This window comes from Leopardus geoffroyi, chromosome C3 (assembly GCF_018350155.1).
Source record: "Leopardus geoffroyi isolate Oge1 chromosome C3, O.geoffroyi_Oge1_pat1.0, whole genome shotgun sequence".
NCBI classification, from domain to species: Eukaryota; Metazoa; Chordata; class Mammalia; order Carnivora; family Felidae; genus Leopardus; species Leopardus geoffroyi.
In genome coordinates, this window is record NC_059338.1 from 71,148,927 (window position 1) to 71,165,173 (window position 16,247).

A 16,247-nucleotide genomic window follows, 5' to 3' on the forward strand; every position below is an offset into this window, starting at 1 on the left:
CGATTCTGTGTCTCCCTCTCTCTCTGCCCCTCCCCTGTTCATGCTCTGTCTCTCTCTGTCCCAAAAATAAATAAACGTTGAAAAAAAAAATCATTATATTTCTGGATTGCCCTCTGACATAGGTGAATGCAGGATATAAGACAAACTAGTCCTCCGATTCCTTGCCAGTTGATTGATGAGAAAATCCTGACTGTTTTAATTTGCATTCTTTGATTCTTAAATAAAGTGAGTTTTGTTTCCTAGTTACTGGCTATTTTCACTTTTTTTCTTTTACAAGTCACCTATTCACCCATTCAAAACCGTTGTTCAGATCTAGGAGGGAGGCAGGTAGGGATCCAGGGTTTAAAAAAGAAAAAAAGAGCATTGTTCATTTCTCTGTAAGATCTTATGTTTCTTTTTGAATTATAAAAGCTCTTCGCACATTATGAATATTAACTTCCTTGTTTTTTTAAACGTTTCAATCTTTTCACCAGTTTGTTATGGTTTTAAAGTAAACTTTTTATTGAAGTGTAACATTCCTGCAGAAAAGTGAGCAAATTTTACACACAAAGCTTACTTAAATTTCAAAGTTGCCTTGTGACCAGGACGCACATGACGAAACAACTTGTTAGCCTCTTAAAAGTCCCCCTGGTGCCCCCAGTTGCTGTCCTGACAACTCACACCATGACCATTTTTGGTTGATTGTTACTTAATCCTGTCTGTGGTATCTTTAGCCGTATCAGCTTTAAAAACTTATCAGTCTTGGGGCGCCTGGGCAGCTCAGTCGGTTAAGCATCCGACTTTGGCTCAGGTCATGATCTCACAGTTCGTGGGTTCGAGCCCCGCGTCGGGCCCTGTGCTGACAGCTCGGAGCCTGGAGCCTGCTTCAGATTCTGTGTCTCCCTCTCTCTCACCACCCCCCCCCCCACTCTGTCTCTTTCTCTCTCTCAAAGATAAACACTAAAAAGTATATATTTGTTGAGGGTTTCTGGGTGGCTCAATTGATTGAGAGTCCAACTCTTGATTTGGCTCAGGTCCTGATCCCGGGGTCGTGGGATCGACCCCATGTCGGGCTCTGCCCTGAGCGTGGAGCCTTCTTGGGCTTCTGTCTCTCCCTCTGTGCCTCTCCCCTGCTTGTGCTCTGTCTCTCTAAAAAATAAAAACCAAACAAACCATAAACATTTGTTGGGAGTTTCTTCCAGTTCTGATGCTTGTTTTTGTTTTCTTTTTTTTTAATTTTTTTATTTAAAAAAATTATTTTTTAACATTTATTTATTTTTGAGACAGAGAGAGACAGAGCATGAACGGGGGAGGGGCAGAGAGAGGGAGACACAGAATCTGAAACGGGCTCCAGGCTCTGAGCTGTCAGCACAGAGCCCGACGCGGAGCTCGAACTCACGGACCGTGAGATCATGACCTGAGCTGAAGTCAGACGCTTAACCGACTGAGCCACCCAGGCGCCCCTTGTTTCTGTTTTCTAACGAAACCTCTTGAATCCGTCGGCATTTGCTTTGGGCTGAGAGGTGGGCTGGAGCCTTGGGGTGTCACGCTCAGGGTCCGGACTTGGGTTGGTGGGTGACAAAGAGGACTTTAAATATCTCCTTTCCCACCAGACAGCTTTCTGAGGGCCAGGTCTGTGTCCTGCTGCACCTGTGTTATGTGACAAGCGTGGCTTAAAAGTGAGGGGATGGAGGGGAGGGAAAGGCGGGCCCCCAGCCGGAGCCCTGTGGGGGTCCTGGTGACTCCTGGGTGCCTCCAGACAAGTGGCTGAGGAGAGGCGCGGAGGTGCTGAGGTGGCGGCAGGCGGGGTGCTGGTGGGCGGAGGTCCAGAGGGCGGGACAACGGGAGCGTGGATGAGGGCATCCGGGCTGCAGGTGAGTGAGCACGCGGGGACCCTGGGAGGCGGAGGCCAGGCTGGGGACAGAACCCCAGGGCCCCCACAAGGAGGAGAAGAGACCCATGCTCCGAGCCCAGGGGCAGCTGGACAAGCAGAGCTGGGGGCAGGGGCAGAGCCTTATACTGGGGGCCCCGGGGAAGGGGTGACAAGCCAGAAGGCTGCCTGGGCGAGGGGTCTCGAGCACGATGAGGCCCGAAGAGTGCCCAACACTTGATGATAAGGGACACTGGGGGCCTTGGTGAGATCCGTTTGGGGATGTCATCGGGCTGGAGGTGCCGAGGGGTAAGAAGGGTCGTGTGGGGCTGTAAGATGTCCAGCGGTGTGGGAGGGAGGACGTCCTCCAGGACAGAGAGGAGGCAGGCGGAGCACTGGCCTGAGGTCCCTGGGGCAGGGGAGGCCTTGGCCCGGAGGGGCATCTGTGGCCTTCGGCGTCGTGGGCACCGTGGGGTGCTGGGCCCGTCCACACGTGTGGGGCTGAATGTGATCACCCCTTGCCATTGAGGGCCATGTGGGGTGAGCAGGGAGGAAGGTGCCCACTCAGAAGATGTGGGACAGGAGGCTGTGGGGCCTGCTCTCTCTCCTCTCCTCCCGTCTTCTGCTCCAGGACAGCTTGCGGCCAGGCTTAGCTGCAGAAGGGTTGTCCTGTCCAGGTGGTCAGCTCTCGGCAGGGACCTTTACTGCCGTCCTGAGGCAGAGGGGTTGTGGGGCCAAGGACAGGATGGGGGGGATGCTCTGCTCCCCGCTGTGGCTTCGGGGCCGGGGACAGATCCGGAACCAATTCTGCAGGAAAGGAAGATTCTAGAAGGTGTCTGCTGTAGCTGGTCTGGGGTCTGGGTTCAGACGGGCTGGTGGCCAGGACGGTGGGGTTAGGGGGGACCCCCCGGAGGGTGCGGGGTGCAGGACTGCAGGTGTGAGGCAGCTGTGGGAAACCAGAAAGAGGTGTCTCTTATGTCTTTTTTTCCGTTCTTTGGTTTTTCAAGTGAGTGTGTATTTTGAACTTTTGAAACGTATCCTTTCCCCCTTCCTTATTAGGCGAAAGGCGGCAGGGAAAGCTTATAGAATAGGCACCAAGGTGGCCCTGAGGGACGTGGGTGGGCTTTGCTGTTGTCTCCTTAGCAACTCGCGCCTGCTTACGAGGACAGACAGCCCTGTGGTAGGTTCCTGCGGCTGCTGGAGTAAGTTGCCAGCATCCGGTGGCCAGTGGCCCGAAACAACAGAACTTTACTCTCCTACCCTTTGGAGGCCACAAGTCCAGAATCCAGGTATCGGCAGGGCCGTGCTCCCTCGGAGGCTCTGGGGCAGACCCTGGTGGCCGTTGGCGTTCCCTGGCTTGTGATGGCCTCTGTCCAGTACCTGCCTCCGTCTTCAACATGGCCTCCCCCTGTGTCCTTCCTCTGCCTCTTGTAAGCATACGTGTCCTTGCTCTTGGGGCCTCCCTGAGTAATCCAGGACGATCTTATTTCAAGATCCTTAATTATAACTGCAAAGACCCCCCTTTTCCAAGTAAGATAACATTCATGGGCTCTAGGGATTTGGAGGTAGACATGTATTTTGGGGACCACCATTGAAACCAGTGCCCCCCGCCCCCCTAAATCCACATCTGTCACGCACAGACTACATTCATCTGATCCGATATCGGTGAGGGTCTGGATATGGTCCCTGGGGCAAAACTCCTGTCTGTCTGTGGATTTGTGAAACTAGCCAGCCAGTCTTAACGCTTCCAGAAGATAGTGGTGGGACTGGCATAGAATAGACACCCCCATTCCAAAAGGGGGGAAATAGAAAGGGATAGAGGGCTGACCAGTCCCCAGCAAGTTTGAACCCACAGGGCAAATTCCTGAGAAAACTCCTCTCTGGCTTGATGCTCTGCTGTCCGGCCTCTGCCCCTGGCCTCTGCTCTGGGGTCCCCTACTCCTTGTCCTTGCGGGGCAGCCCACGAGCTAACCTGTGAGCACAGGAGAATGCTAACCACCTTCCGTCCTTGCATCCTGCCTCTGCCCCCTTCCGTCCCAGCTGGTGGTGTTTCTGCTCCTACAACATTCTCACAGACCTTGTGTGTCACAGGGATCCGTGGCTCCGGACAAGAGGGTTCTCCACCGGACTTTTCTGGGTGACCCCTCTCCGTTCCCGGCTTCTGCGGAGACGGTTGACTGGACCAGGGGGCCAGACGGCTAACCTGGTCGGCAGGGGGCTGTGTGGTCGCAGCCTTGGCACTCTCTCCAGGGCCCGCCTTCCCACCAGGTACACGTTCTGCCATCTGAACAGGTTGTGACCTTCCTGGGTCACCAGTGCCAGTTCCCTTTTTGCGTAACAGCCCCTTCCACAACTTGTGTCTTTCCTCTCTATCTTTCTTTTTTTTTTTTTTTTTTTTTTTTTTAATTTTTTTTTTTTTCAATGTTTATTTATTTTTGGGACAGAGAGAGACAGAGCATGAACGGGGGAGGGGCAGAGAGAGAGGGAGACACAGAATTGGAAACAGGCTCCAGGCTCTGAGCCATCAGCCCAGAGCCTGACGCGGGGCTCGAACTCCCGGACCGCGAGATCGTGACCTGGCTGAAGTCGGACGCTTAACCGACTGCGCCACCCAGGCGCCCCAGCCTCTCTATCTTTCTGATCTTTCCCATGCACTGCAAGAGGAGGTGGGTCACCCCTCCCGCTTCCCCCGGGAATCTCCTCGGCTAAAGGTCCAAGTTCACCACTCGCAAGTTCGGCCTCCACCTAGCAGCAGGACAGCGTCCAGTCGCGTTTCCTGCTGCTGTTCCATAGGGGTCTCCTTCGTCCGCTTTCCAGTGCGCGTCCCTCTCCTCCTTCTGAGTCCCCACCAGCATCGCCTCCAGCATCTGGGTTTCCACCAGCGGCTCACCGCAGCCCGGGCTTTTTCTGGCATGTTCTTCAGTCCACTGCCCGATTCCGAAGCCTCGTCCACACTCTTAGGTGTTGCTCACTGTGCCCCGTAACGAAACCTTGACCAGTCTCCTGTGTCTGCCGTAGCAAATTGCCACAAACACGTGGTCTAAGAACCAGAAATGTATCAACTCTGTTCTGGAGGTTAGAAGTCCAAAGTCAGCGTGTTGGCCACACTTTCTTGGGAGGCTCTAGAGAACTTCCTCACCTCTTCCAGCTTCTGGTGGCTGCTGGCATTGCCTGGTTTCTGGGGCTTTTCCTCCTAGGGTCTCTTCTGTCTCTCTTAAGGACGCCTGCCACTGGGTTGAGGGCCCACCCACGTGATCCAGGGTGATCTCATCTTGAGACCCTTCACTTAGTAACATCTGCAAAGACCCAATTTCCAAATAAGGTCACAGTCGGTTGTAGGCACCAGGGGTTCAGACGTGAAAAGATCCTTTTTCAGGGTCGCCACTCCAAGCCCTCCCCCCAAGTGTCCCTCCAGTGTTGGTTGATGTATCGTAAAACTTTCACATCTCTTTATTTTGTGCTTGTTGTTTAAAAAAAAAAAAAATGCATAGCATTTTGTAGTACGGTTTAGTTTATGATTTTATAATTTGGTATTATAGAGTATTTTTAGACACATGTAACTTCTCTTTTACTTAATGTCACAACAGGAACATCTTTCTATAACATTTATTTACAATATGATATCACGTAACATAATATGCCTTTGTATGGTAACCACATCCTATTTAAACTAATGCCCTCTAAGAGAACATTCGGGTTATTTTTGGTTTTTCAGTTGTTTTAATTTTTTGCTTTTTGCTGCAAGGAGTGGCTTTGGAGCTGGGTTGTCGGGTGTATCTATGACATTCGTTTGAAATAGAATTTCTGGGTCAGTGGTGTGTAAAATGTAAGCCTTGTCTGTACCAAGATACCAGTTTTTACCTATCAGATTGGCAAAAATCCAAAAACTTGGATTTCTGGATTGTATTGGTGAAGCTGTGGGAGCCAAGCCAGTGACAGTGCACATCCCATCCAATCTGATCAGATCAAGCACCGCTGGGAACCATGCTCCCGAGGGGCCTCCCGGGTGACAGGCCTCCGGGGGTGGGGTGGGGGGACTGATGGAAAACCAAGGGTCAGACAGGACACGGGAGGTGTCACTTTTTGTGTTAAAAGGAGAAAAATCAAGAATCGTGTTTGTATTTGCTTGATTTTCCATAAAGAAACTGGAGAGGAATAAACAGGAAGCCAGCAACGGTGACTCCCAGGCCGTGACTCCCAGGCCACGTGTGGGTGGGAGGGGACAAGCTAGGAAGACTTCTCACGTGCTTGCCCTGCTGGAGGCAGGTGGGCGTTTTCTGTTCTAACACAGCGTTTAAGGGGTTTCTGAGATGTTTGCTGGGTCCTGCACTTGAGTCGGCTGCAGTCCCTGGGGACTCCCTCCTCTCCCTGCCCGGCACCCACGGCACCCACGGCACCCACGGTAGAGCCCCTCCCTCCCCCCACCCAGCAGCCACGGTAGGGCTTCAGGCAGACCACGGAACCTTGCTGCTCCGTGAGTGAGGGGCTGAGGTGGCTGTCCCAGCGGGAGGGGCGATGAGAGCTGGAGTTAGCATGAATGCAGGGGTGAGCTGAGGGAGCATGAGTCCCCCCTTCGTGGGCCCCAGTTTTTATGCCTGGGGGGCCCTTCTGCACTTCAGTTCTGATTTTTGTCTCATTCCAGAGGGGTTTATATCTAGCATTGCTAATGAAGGTTTTTTTTCTATTACATTAAAAAAAATTTTTTTTAATGTTTTTTATTCATTTTTGAGAGACAGAGACAGAGTGAGAGCGGGGGAGGGATAGAGAGAGAGAGAGAGGGAGACACAGAATCCAAAGCAGGCTCCGGGCTCCGAGCTGTCAGCAGAGCCCGACGCGGGGCTCGAACCCACCAGCCGTGAGATCATGACCTGGGCCAAAGTCAGATGCTTAACCAACTGAGCCGCCCAGGTGCCCAGGTGGTGGTGGTGGGGGTGGGCAGCAGGATTGTGGAGGGACCTGGCCCGTGTGCAGAAGTGGCCTGGCTGCTATGGCAGAGTCCTGGAAGTGGGACAGCGTGGGCCACCGGGAGGTGAGAGAGGTGCTCGCCAGGCCCAGTGCAGCGGTGGGGCGCTGGGGGTGGGAACGAGGACGGCGATGGAAGATATTTGAGGGCAGAATGACGGAGCGGGGGATGTGGGGGTGGGAGCCGGCATCCCGCAGCAGTCTCTGGCAGATGCCTGGTAACCATGCTGTTCTTGAGCGGGGCTGCACGGAGACAGCTGGACGGAGCCCAAGGTGAAAGCCTTCGCCAGGGTGTCTGGGAGCCCTGGCGGGCACCCAGCCTGCTGCTGCAGTGGGCCTAGACTTCCCCGGGGCCTCCCAGAGCGGCTGGCCTGGCTGGCTTCCTGCTGTCATCATCCTGCAAGGGGCGGCTTCCCAGGCCGGACGTTTGGCTCCTGCCCCGGCCCAAAGCTTCCCGAGGTGTAGGCAGACGCTGGGCCATGGCTGTGGGGCGAGACGGCCCCCGTGCTCACACTTGCAGGGCACAGTCTGTGGGGTTTCACTGGGCCAGGCCTTCGCCGGGTGATTGTCGGGGACCCTAAGTGGAAGGTCTCTGCTGGCACGACCTGTGTGGGACCGCCTGGATCCCCTGCTGGGGGCCCCTCACAGGGCAGGCTGCCATGGGGCGGTGGGGGGCAGGTTTGAAGCTGGGGAACCATAGGGAGGAGTGCCAGGCTGGGGGCGGGTGGGGTCTTGGGAGCAGTAGGACTATCCAGATGGCAGATGAGGTTGCGTGGGGGCAAGGGCAGGGGTCCTTCCTTGGCCCTGGCCCATGACTCAGCCCGTCAGCGTCTTCCGTGACTTGTGAGGAGGGCTTTGTTCCAGATGGGGGTGCTGGGAAGGAGGGAGCACCTGGTTGTGGTGTTAGGGCTCAGCTCAGGTCCCAGGGACCCCGAGGGCGTGTGCTGCCTCCTGGAATTTGCAGAAAGCTTCAAGAGGGTTTGGCCTTGCTCGGGGTGAGAGTCCGTGGCCCGGGTGACCTGCTAGGGCCCTAGTTGGGCATGAGAGAGCCATGCTGCTGGGTCAGGCCATCTGCCCTGTTGAGAGGACCTGGAGATGAGGCCTCCTGGGCAGCGAGGTCGGTAAAGGCTGAGGATGTAGGGGGGGGCCAGAACCTTCCCGTCTCTCCCACGGGACCTGGATAACCTGTGCCCTTTCCTCCTCACTGCCCATATCTCTTGCCCCCGGGGCCCTTGTCCAAGGTAGTTTGAGGGACCTCCCTAGCTTGGTGAAACCCACCGACAGCTGTTTCCAGCCCCTTTCTCCCTGCCCTGGCCGTCTCTAGTCTTTGGGGCTGACCGGACCCTTCTCCTCTTTCTCTGGGCCTTTGCACAAGTGGTCTGTCTTCCTTTGCTTGCTAGAGGCAGCCTGTCTTTTGGCTCTGACGTCACCGCCCCTTCCTCTGGGAAGCCTGCTCTGAGAAGGGACCAAAGAACAGGCCCAGTGTGTCCTGTGGAGACTTTCCAGGGTCCGCGTGGCTGCTCCCCACTTCGGAGGCCAACTGCGGCTGCTGTTTGGGGCACATTCGGCAGCAGCAGGCTGAAGACACCTCCTCACTGGATTTTCCGGCTGCTGCCACTTTCCTGGAAGCCCCCGGTTGCACGTAGCGCAGGGGACTGCAGTGGCCACTTACAGGTGGGCAGCCCCATGTGAGGGGACCAGTAAAAGGTCTGGGACACTCCTTTGGTTGACCTGACGAGCGGGCCTGCGGCCAATAAGGGTGGCTGCTTGGAGGAGGTGGCCCGGCCTGGAAGGAGACTGAGGCAGGCTGGCCACATCTGGTGGCAACAGGACAGGACCAGCGTGGGAAGGCAGGGTGCACCTGGGGCTGACAGCTTAGGTGTGGGCACGGCTCTTGCTTTGTGGCTTTGTCAGGTGAGATGATATAGACTCCACCCTGGCCCCGCCCTGCCAGTGCCAATGCCTGCATTCTGCCCCAGAGGCTGGCAGTGACAGTCTTCTGCTGTGGCTTAGGAGACTGACCCCCTCAGCAGTGACAGTGACAGTAGGGGTGGGGGAAGCCGGGAGATGTGCTGGGGCCTGGGACTGATGGTGGCAGTGGTGGACAGGCTGGAAGGTAGAGCCCCAGGACCTGTGGGGCTGGCCGTGCAGGGATGTGCGCTTGCACAGTAGCCCCAGGGGGGTGGCCTGCACTGTGGACGGTGGATAGAGGTGCACCTGGAGCTGGGGGGACGAGGGCATCCCAAGACAAGCTTGATTGGGATCTGCTGAGTGGAGAGCTAGAGGCTGGGGTGCAGTGTGGAGTCCTGCTGGACATGAAACCCTAGTAGTCAGAGTAGAGAGAACATCTTGAGTCATAGGACTGAGTGAGGTGGCCCAGAGGAGAATGGGGGGGGGGAGGGGGGTGGGTGGGCAGAGGCAGAGCCGCTGCGGCGTGAAAGGTGGTGAAGGGGCTGATTTAGGGTCCTGGGGTACCACCGCGGGCAGGCCTCCGGCTCCTGCCCTGGTGGGATCCACCTACCCGCCGGAACCAGGGTGCTGGTCCAGGAGGTCGCGGGGCGGCTCAGACCTGTGGGTATCTCCTGGAAGGAGTGAGTGGCCGTGCACGAACGAGCCGGAGGGCACTGTGAGGGACTGTGCGGTGGCCGGGGGTGGGCCGTCGGAGCGCACCTAGGGCCCGGCAGTCTGGCTGGAGTTAGCGGGGTCTGGCCGCACGAGGTGGGGGCTGGAGGGTGGGGGCGGCGCGCCGCGGGGGCTCGCGCCAGGGCTGCCGTGCCAAGCGCATCGATCAGCCCAAGCCCCGCCCCTGACTGGCAAGCCCCGCCCCGGGCCTCTCGGCTCCTCCCCCAGGCTGCGGCTCTGGCCGGGGCAGTGCGTTGCGGGGCTGGACTCTGCGTGGCGGCAGCCGCGCCGCCCTCAGTCCCGACGGAGACATGGACCCCTCGAGAGCCATCCAGCAGGAGATCAGCTCCCTCAAAGGTGCGGGCCGGGGCCGGGGCCCGAGCCAGGGGGCGAGGACCAGGCAGTGACCTCCAGCTGCGTGCAGCCCCGCGCAGGGCCGCGGTCAAGGTCTGCCGCCCCTGGAGTAGCCTTGGGGATGGGGAGCTGGGGCCGCAGGAGCCCCCAGGCCCGTGCACCGCCAGGGCTCCAGCTGGTCGGGGTCCGCCGGGGGTTGGCCGGGTGCTACTCTTGCCGCAGCCCTGCGGCCCTGCAGCGAGCGTCGGGGGGCGGGGCGGGCTGCTGCAGCGGCGGAGGCGGGTCGGAGGTGAGCTCTGGCTTGGGCTGCGGGTCCGCCCCTTTTCCTCCCGGACTCTGCGGAGCCCCCGCCCCGCTGCCGCCCTGCAAGCCCAGCGTCCGAGGGGACAGGCCAGGGCAGTGGGTATCACTGCGGGGAGGCGCCAGGCGGGCTGGCCCCGGGCAAGTCCACACTGCGGCTCTTTGTTCCGGGGTGGCGGGGCCGGGGGCTGCCGGAGGGCTCCGACTGGTTGCCCTGGAAACCTGGAGGGCCCGGAGTGCGAGGGGAGGAGGCCGCCCTGCCTACCCGCCTTGGCCCTCCCGGCGCCGAATCAGCCGCTGCGGCTGCGGTTCTGCAGGGTGGGGGCGGGGCAGAAAGGGGGCATCCTTCCAGCCCTGGGACTTTGTGGGGGGCGCCCCCACCCAGGCGCGGAGAGGGGCGAGCGTGGGGGGGGGGTGCGGTGTGGCGGAGCAGCGGAAGCTGCCGCGAACATCTTGCTCCAGGCTCCTACCTGCTGCTCCCCTCGGCCGCTGGGGGCGCCCGGGCTTCTGGGAGGGAGGGGGATTCCCTACCATGCCCCGCCCCCTTCCTGCGGAGTCCCACGTGGCTGCCACCTCGTGCAGGAGGAGAGATCTTAGGTCCAAGTGCTTGGGAGGCCTTGGGGTGGCTTGGAATCATTTTGGGAGGGGGGGGGCATGGGTTGGCTTGGGGGGCGGCTTGGGGATTTGGGGGGATGAGGTCGGGAAATCCAACCAGGAAGATGGCATGGGGTAGGCATGGGGGGAGAGCAGGAGGTGAGTGAGGGGCTATGGGTGGGCAGGGGAGAGCAGGAGGTCTGTGGGACAGGGCCGAGGGACCGAGGGACAGGCCAGGAGAGTGGACGAGCTCTTCGCACACAGGGCTGGGGGAGCGCTGGGGGACTGCTGTCCCGAACCACAGCTGCCGCTGGTTCTCGAAGCCCCAGCCCGGGTGGCCGCGAGGGCCCGCAGGCGCCCCTGGGCTGAAGGGGCGTGGACGTGTCCACCGCCGCGCTAGCGGTGCGTCCTCCCGGAGCCCGTCTCCGTGTGGGCTGGCCGGCTTCCTGCCCGGCTGGCTGCTGGGGACTGGCGGATGGCGGGGGGAGGGGGGAGGGCGCCGCAGTGAGCTGGCGGGCGGGGCCATGCGGACCGGACGGTTGGCTGCGTCTTCAGTTTCCACCGCCGCGTCCGCCAGGACTGGGCGCACGCATGTGTGTGTCTAATGAGTGTGCGTGTGCATGTGCATGTATGTGTGAATGTATATGTGTGCGTGAGTGTGGCGGGGGGCGGTGCTGTTTGGACCCGGCTCTGCGGTGCCATGGCAACCGCCCCATAAACCCGCCCCCACCCGTTGCCAGTTGGCCGCCTGCCCACGGGCGCCTCCCACCTCGGGATCCCCCACCCCCGCCCTGTTGGCCCTATTTATAATCAGTTCCCGGGTTAGCTGCGCTTGGTGGGAATGGGTGTGTCGGCTTGGGGGAAGGGGAGAGCGTGGCTGGGTGCGGGTCGGGGCAGCACGGCGTGGAAGAGTGCGGTACTGGGTGGAATGGGGGAGGCACAGGACATCCACGGCTGGGTCCTCAGCTGTGGGAGCCTGGAAGTGACTGATGGGTGTGGCCGGATCCGCTCCAGGGCCCCACCGGGCAGCTCCTGGACCCTGCTGTTGGTCCCCTTTTGACTTGGGCCCCTGACCGGCTTCTGGTGTGGCGCTGCTCCCCCTGCTCCTGCCCCGCTGGTCCACGGGCGGGGGCACTCAGGCCACCCAGGGCGGGGCGTCTTTGTGGCAGTAGGGGCACCAGGCCTGCCTGGGGTGGCAGGGATTTGGTGACTTTGATTTCCTATGGCAGCTGAGAGTTTCTGGCTTCCAACAGCTGGCCTGGGGCTGCTCAGACACCCCTATCCTGTGCCCTGCTCAGAGTGTTTCGGGGTCCCCTTTGATCTGGCCTGGCATGGGAAGTGTTAAAGAGGGTGGCTATGGTCTTGGGCCTGGCATTTGGAGGTGGGGGCTCTGTCCCTTTGCCTGAGTGATGGACAGCAGCCAGTGGTGTCCAAAGCCCGCCTGTCCACATGCCACTGCGGTCCCCCCTCCGACCTCTGCTCCCCAAGACCCCAGCTTTCCATCCAGATTTCTGCCCCCCAAGACCCCAGCTCTCCCCTCAGACCTCTAGTGCCCCGCTAGGCCCAGACAGCCCGGTACCCGCCTTCAGATCCTCGTGAGTCCGAGAAACCTGAGACCACAACCCTGAATTGGGTCCCCAGCCTGAGCCCCCCCTCCCCTGCTATTCCCCCCCACCCCAGCCTATTCTGCCACCATTGTAGATTCCAGGTCCGGAGCCACTGTGGTACCCCCTCCCCCTAGTCTAAGAAACCTTGAAGGAAGTGTTTAGAAACTGACGTAATTTGTGACGCGGGAGCTGTGGGGCCTGGAAAGGGGGGGCCTGCGGGGGGGGGGCTGCCATGGCAAGGGGCCCCCCACTCTGCGAGGGGCCCCCCACTCTGCGAGGGGCCCCGGGGGCTGTGGGTGGGAGGGGCCGCCCATGCTGCTGAGTCAGAGGGGGCCGGCCTGGGCGTCCCGGAGGGAGGGCGGGCCGGCGGGAGGCTCGCGCAGGCGGTGGGCAGGCGGCAGTGCCGGCCGGAATCTCAGCGAGCCAGGGAGCCCGGCTCGACAGCCACAAGCCGCGGAGCCCGTGCCCTCGAGCCCAGCCCGCCTGCCAGCCTCCGTCTCGCCCGGTCCCGAGGTGCCTTGTGGACCTCCTCCCTGTGCCCCGCCTGTCACCCTTGCCTCTGGGGCTCTGGCAGCCATGGTGGCGGGTATGCTCATGCCGCTGGACCAGCTGCGGGCCATTTACGAGGTGCTCTTCCGTGAAGGCGTGATGGTGGCCAAGAAGGATCGGAGGCCCCGCAGCCTGCACCCTCACGTCCCCGGCGTCACCAATCTGCAGGTCATGTGCGCCATGGCCTCGTTGCGGGCCCGGGGCCTGGTGCGGGAGACCTTTGCCTGGCGCCACTTCTACTGGTACCTCACCAATGAGGGCATCGCCCACCTGCGCCAGTACCTGCACCTGCCGCCGGAGATCGTGCCCGCCTCTCTGCAGCGCGTGCGCCGCCCTGTCGCCATGGTGATGCCTGCGCGACGCGCCCCCCATGTGCAGTCTGTGCAGGGGCCCCTGGGCTGCCCGCCAAAGTGGGGGCCGCTGCCCGCTGAGGACCCTGCCCGGGAGGAGCGGCGGGTCTACCGTCGGAAGGAGCCTGAGGAGGGGGCACCCGAGCCCCCCGTGGTGCCCGCCACCGCCCCGGGGAACCTGGTGAGGCCTGGCCCGGAGCCTGCCCCAGCCACAGGTCAGCTGCGTCCTGCCCCCAGCCCTGGGGGATGGGAAGGGGGTGCCCGGGCGCAGCCCTGGTGGGCTGGGGATGGCAGTGCACGTGGGGGAACTTCGCTCACACCAGCAGGTGGTGCTGTCTCTGCCCGAGGGTGCCGGGCGCCCTGGTGCTGGACCCACGTGGCTCCTCCTCCCGGCTTGAGGACCTTGGGGTGGGTGGGCCACTGCCAGCCCAGCCCCAGGCTCCCCTTCGGGCTAGGGGTGGGGCTCGCAAAGCCTGGACTGGCAGGACCAGCTGTTGGCACAGCCCTGCCCCACACCAGCTAGCCGCTCTCCCCAGCACTGCCCTGTGCCTGTGCCCCGCTCACTCCTGTGTGCCCCTAGGCCCTCTCTGCTGGAGGCGGTAGCTTGCAGGGAGGAGCCGGAATAATGTGGGGGGCACTGCTCTCCAGCAGCGTATCCCAGGTGAACTGGCTGACCTTTCTGAGCCTTGAGTCTGTCTTGGGGGGGGGGGTGACATCTGCCCCCATGGTTTTGTGGCCCATATGGTTTTGTGATGCGGTATTGTTCCTGGGAGCCTGGCCGGCTTGGAGTTGGTGAGGGCCGAGGGGGCAGCTCTGGGTTGGGGGAGAGGAGGAGACAGCTGGCAGGCGCACTGCCTGGCAAACCAGTGGCCAGGGTGTGGCGGCACCAGGCCCAGACCCTTTCCGGTGGAAGCCGGGTCACAGAGGATGGAACAGGTCTTAGGGCCCCAGGGGTCGCCAAGTGACCCTGTGGCGTCCTTCCTCTGTGTCATCCTCTGTCCCTAAGCACCTGCGTTGGTAGGACCCAGGTAGGCAGATGACTGGTGTCCCACGGAGCGTGAGGCTCACACATGTACTTTCAGAGCTCACTGGCCTTGGTGCTGATTTGGGGTGGCCCTGGTGCCCCAGCAGAAGGCAGGCTTGGCTCCTGCTTCCTTCTTTGTGTCTTCTCACCTGGGGAGGAACCTGGTGTGGAAGGGGCTGGGAAAGGGGCCTGGCCTGAGGCTAGCGGGGTGGGCAAGAGTTTGCCAGGTGAATGGGGGTCAAGGGATCGAGGTGCAGGTCCAAGGTGCTGAGCGGAACCCAGTTCTGGTCTGCTGTGGGTTGGTCCTGCTAGAGTTGTGCCTTGGGAGCTCATCTGGGAGGATCAGTGAGGTGGTGGGGTAGAGGGATGGTCTCTGGGCTTTCCCCATGGCCTTGGACAAGTTGCGTCGCCTCTCCAAACTCTTGTTGGTGGGGTCACAGCGTCCCCCACAAGGAGACGAGTGCTTGGCGGGGTGCGTGGTCAGCACTGACTGGCCTTCAGTGGCCAAGGCCCAGCCCAGGGGTCCTTTCATCCCTGCCGCGGAGCCCCTGAGCTCTCCCTGTCTTGGGTCGTGGGTGTGTTGAGTATAGGCTCCTCCTTCCTTTCTTCCCTTCCTTCCTTGTCTGTGGCCAGGCTGGGCGGGCAGATGGTAGCGGGGCCAGGATGGGGGACTGGGTGTGGCTGCAGCGGGCAGAGAGGAGGGCACCCCCAGCCCTGGTGGAGGTGACTCAGTGTTGCCTCCCGGCCGCAGCCACAGGCGGCAGCTCAGAGTTTCCAACAGGAAATGAACTCCAGCTCCAGGCTGAGTCAGGCCTGCGGGCGTGGGCTCCCCAAGGGCCGAGCACCGGACCTGAGGGCCACCCTTGGCCGGGGGCACCTCGGGCATGCTGCACGCTGGCCGTGGTGCGGGTGCATCCTCGTCTGTGGGGTTGTGATGGCTCCGCGCTCAGGCTGCACCTAGAATGGCCAGCTTTTCAGAGTTTACAATAACGAGCACACGGACCCCTTCCTCGCTGGCTCTGTCCTCTCCAGTCAGCTGGTAGGAGGGGAAGGCAGGGGTGTGTGGGGCCCACTGCACCGATCACCAGAGTGGCCTCGGCCAGTGGGCCGCCTCTGCCTGTCCAGCCTTGGCCAAGGAGCCGTGGGCGCCGCGGGCAGTCACATGTGCCCTGCTGCACCTCTGTCCCCACCTGGGGGCCCTGGTGGTCTGCTCATCCTTGTGGGAAGGCATCCACTGCTCGTTCGGCCACATATCGGCCAGACCCAAACCAAGCCCCCAGCATCTGGGGATGGACTGGATGAGGAATGAGCCAGGGGGAGGTAGCTCTAGGAGCAATCAGGGAAGATCCCCCTGAGGAGGTGTGCTGAGCTGTGCCTGACTGCTGGGGAGCTCCTACTCCAAGCAAGAGCAGTCCCGTAGGAAGGTGGTCCCCGCAGGAGGGTGGGCGGGGTGGGAGCAGGAGTTTGAGCTTCCCTTGTGTGGTGGAGAGTGGGGGCCGTGGGCTTCGGTACCCGAATTTCATTGACATTTCAAATAGTAATGCTTGGCCCAGCTCAGAATTCCACACGAGCAGCTCAGCGCAGCTCTGGAGCCGTTTCCGACGGTGGAAGCGAGCGGCCTTTGACGGCACTGCTTCTGCCCACCCCCAGCGCACCCTGGCTTTCCCCCGTGGCACTCCTGTCCCAGAGGGAGACCGCACTCTACACACCACTGACTTGCTCTCTTCATGGCCGTGTGGCGCCACGTGGTGGGACAGGTTTTTGCAGCAGCCGCTGGCTTTGGGTCCCTGTCTGTGCACGTTTGCTGCGGCATCTGTAGAACTCCAGTGGGTTTTGAAAGCAGAGTTATGGCAGGATTAGATGGGCTTTTCCCTGGGTCTTGCTCAGCTCGTGGGAATGGAGAGGCAGGGACACATGTGTGGCATTTGCCTAGGCTGGAGACCAGGGGGGCTGGGACTGAGCTGCTTGTGGGGCGTGCGGAGGAGGATGGGGCTAGCCTTGGGGCCTGGGAGAATGAGGGTGTTGAGGAGGGTGGG

At 60.8% G+C, this 16,247-nt stretch overlaps 1 protein-coding gene across 15 annotated transcripts in view; it reads left to right on the forward strand.

The window, feature by feature from the left end:
* PLEC (plectin) overlaps positions 1 to 16,247 on the forward strand; it is a 56,380-nt gene that overhangs the window by 8,359 nt on the left and 31,774 nt on the right. For 5 of the 15 annotated variants that reach the window (XM_045455429.1, XM_045455462.1, XM_045455461.1 and 2 more), the window contains exon 1: positions 12,659 to 13,402. The exons of 6 other annotated variants lie outside the window; for them this stretch is intronic. In XM_045455429.1, the coding sequence (XP_045311385.1) occupies positions 12,865 to 13,402 (538 nt within the window). In that variant the 5' untranslated portion in view covers positions 12,659 to 12,864. Of the gene's footprint in view, positions 1 to 9,682; positions 9,791 to 12,561; positions 13,403 to 16,247 lie in introns of those variants that run through there. 4 more of the 15 variants (XM_045455450.1, XM_045455454.1, XM_045455458.1 and 1 more) reach the window with 2 other exon arrangements.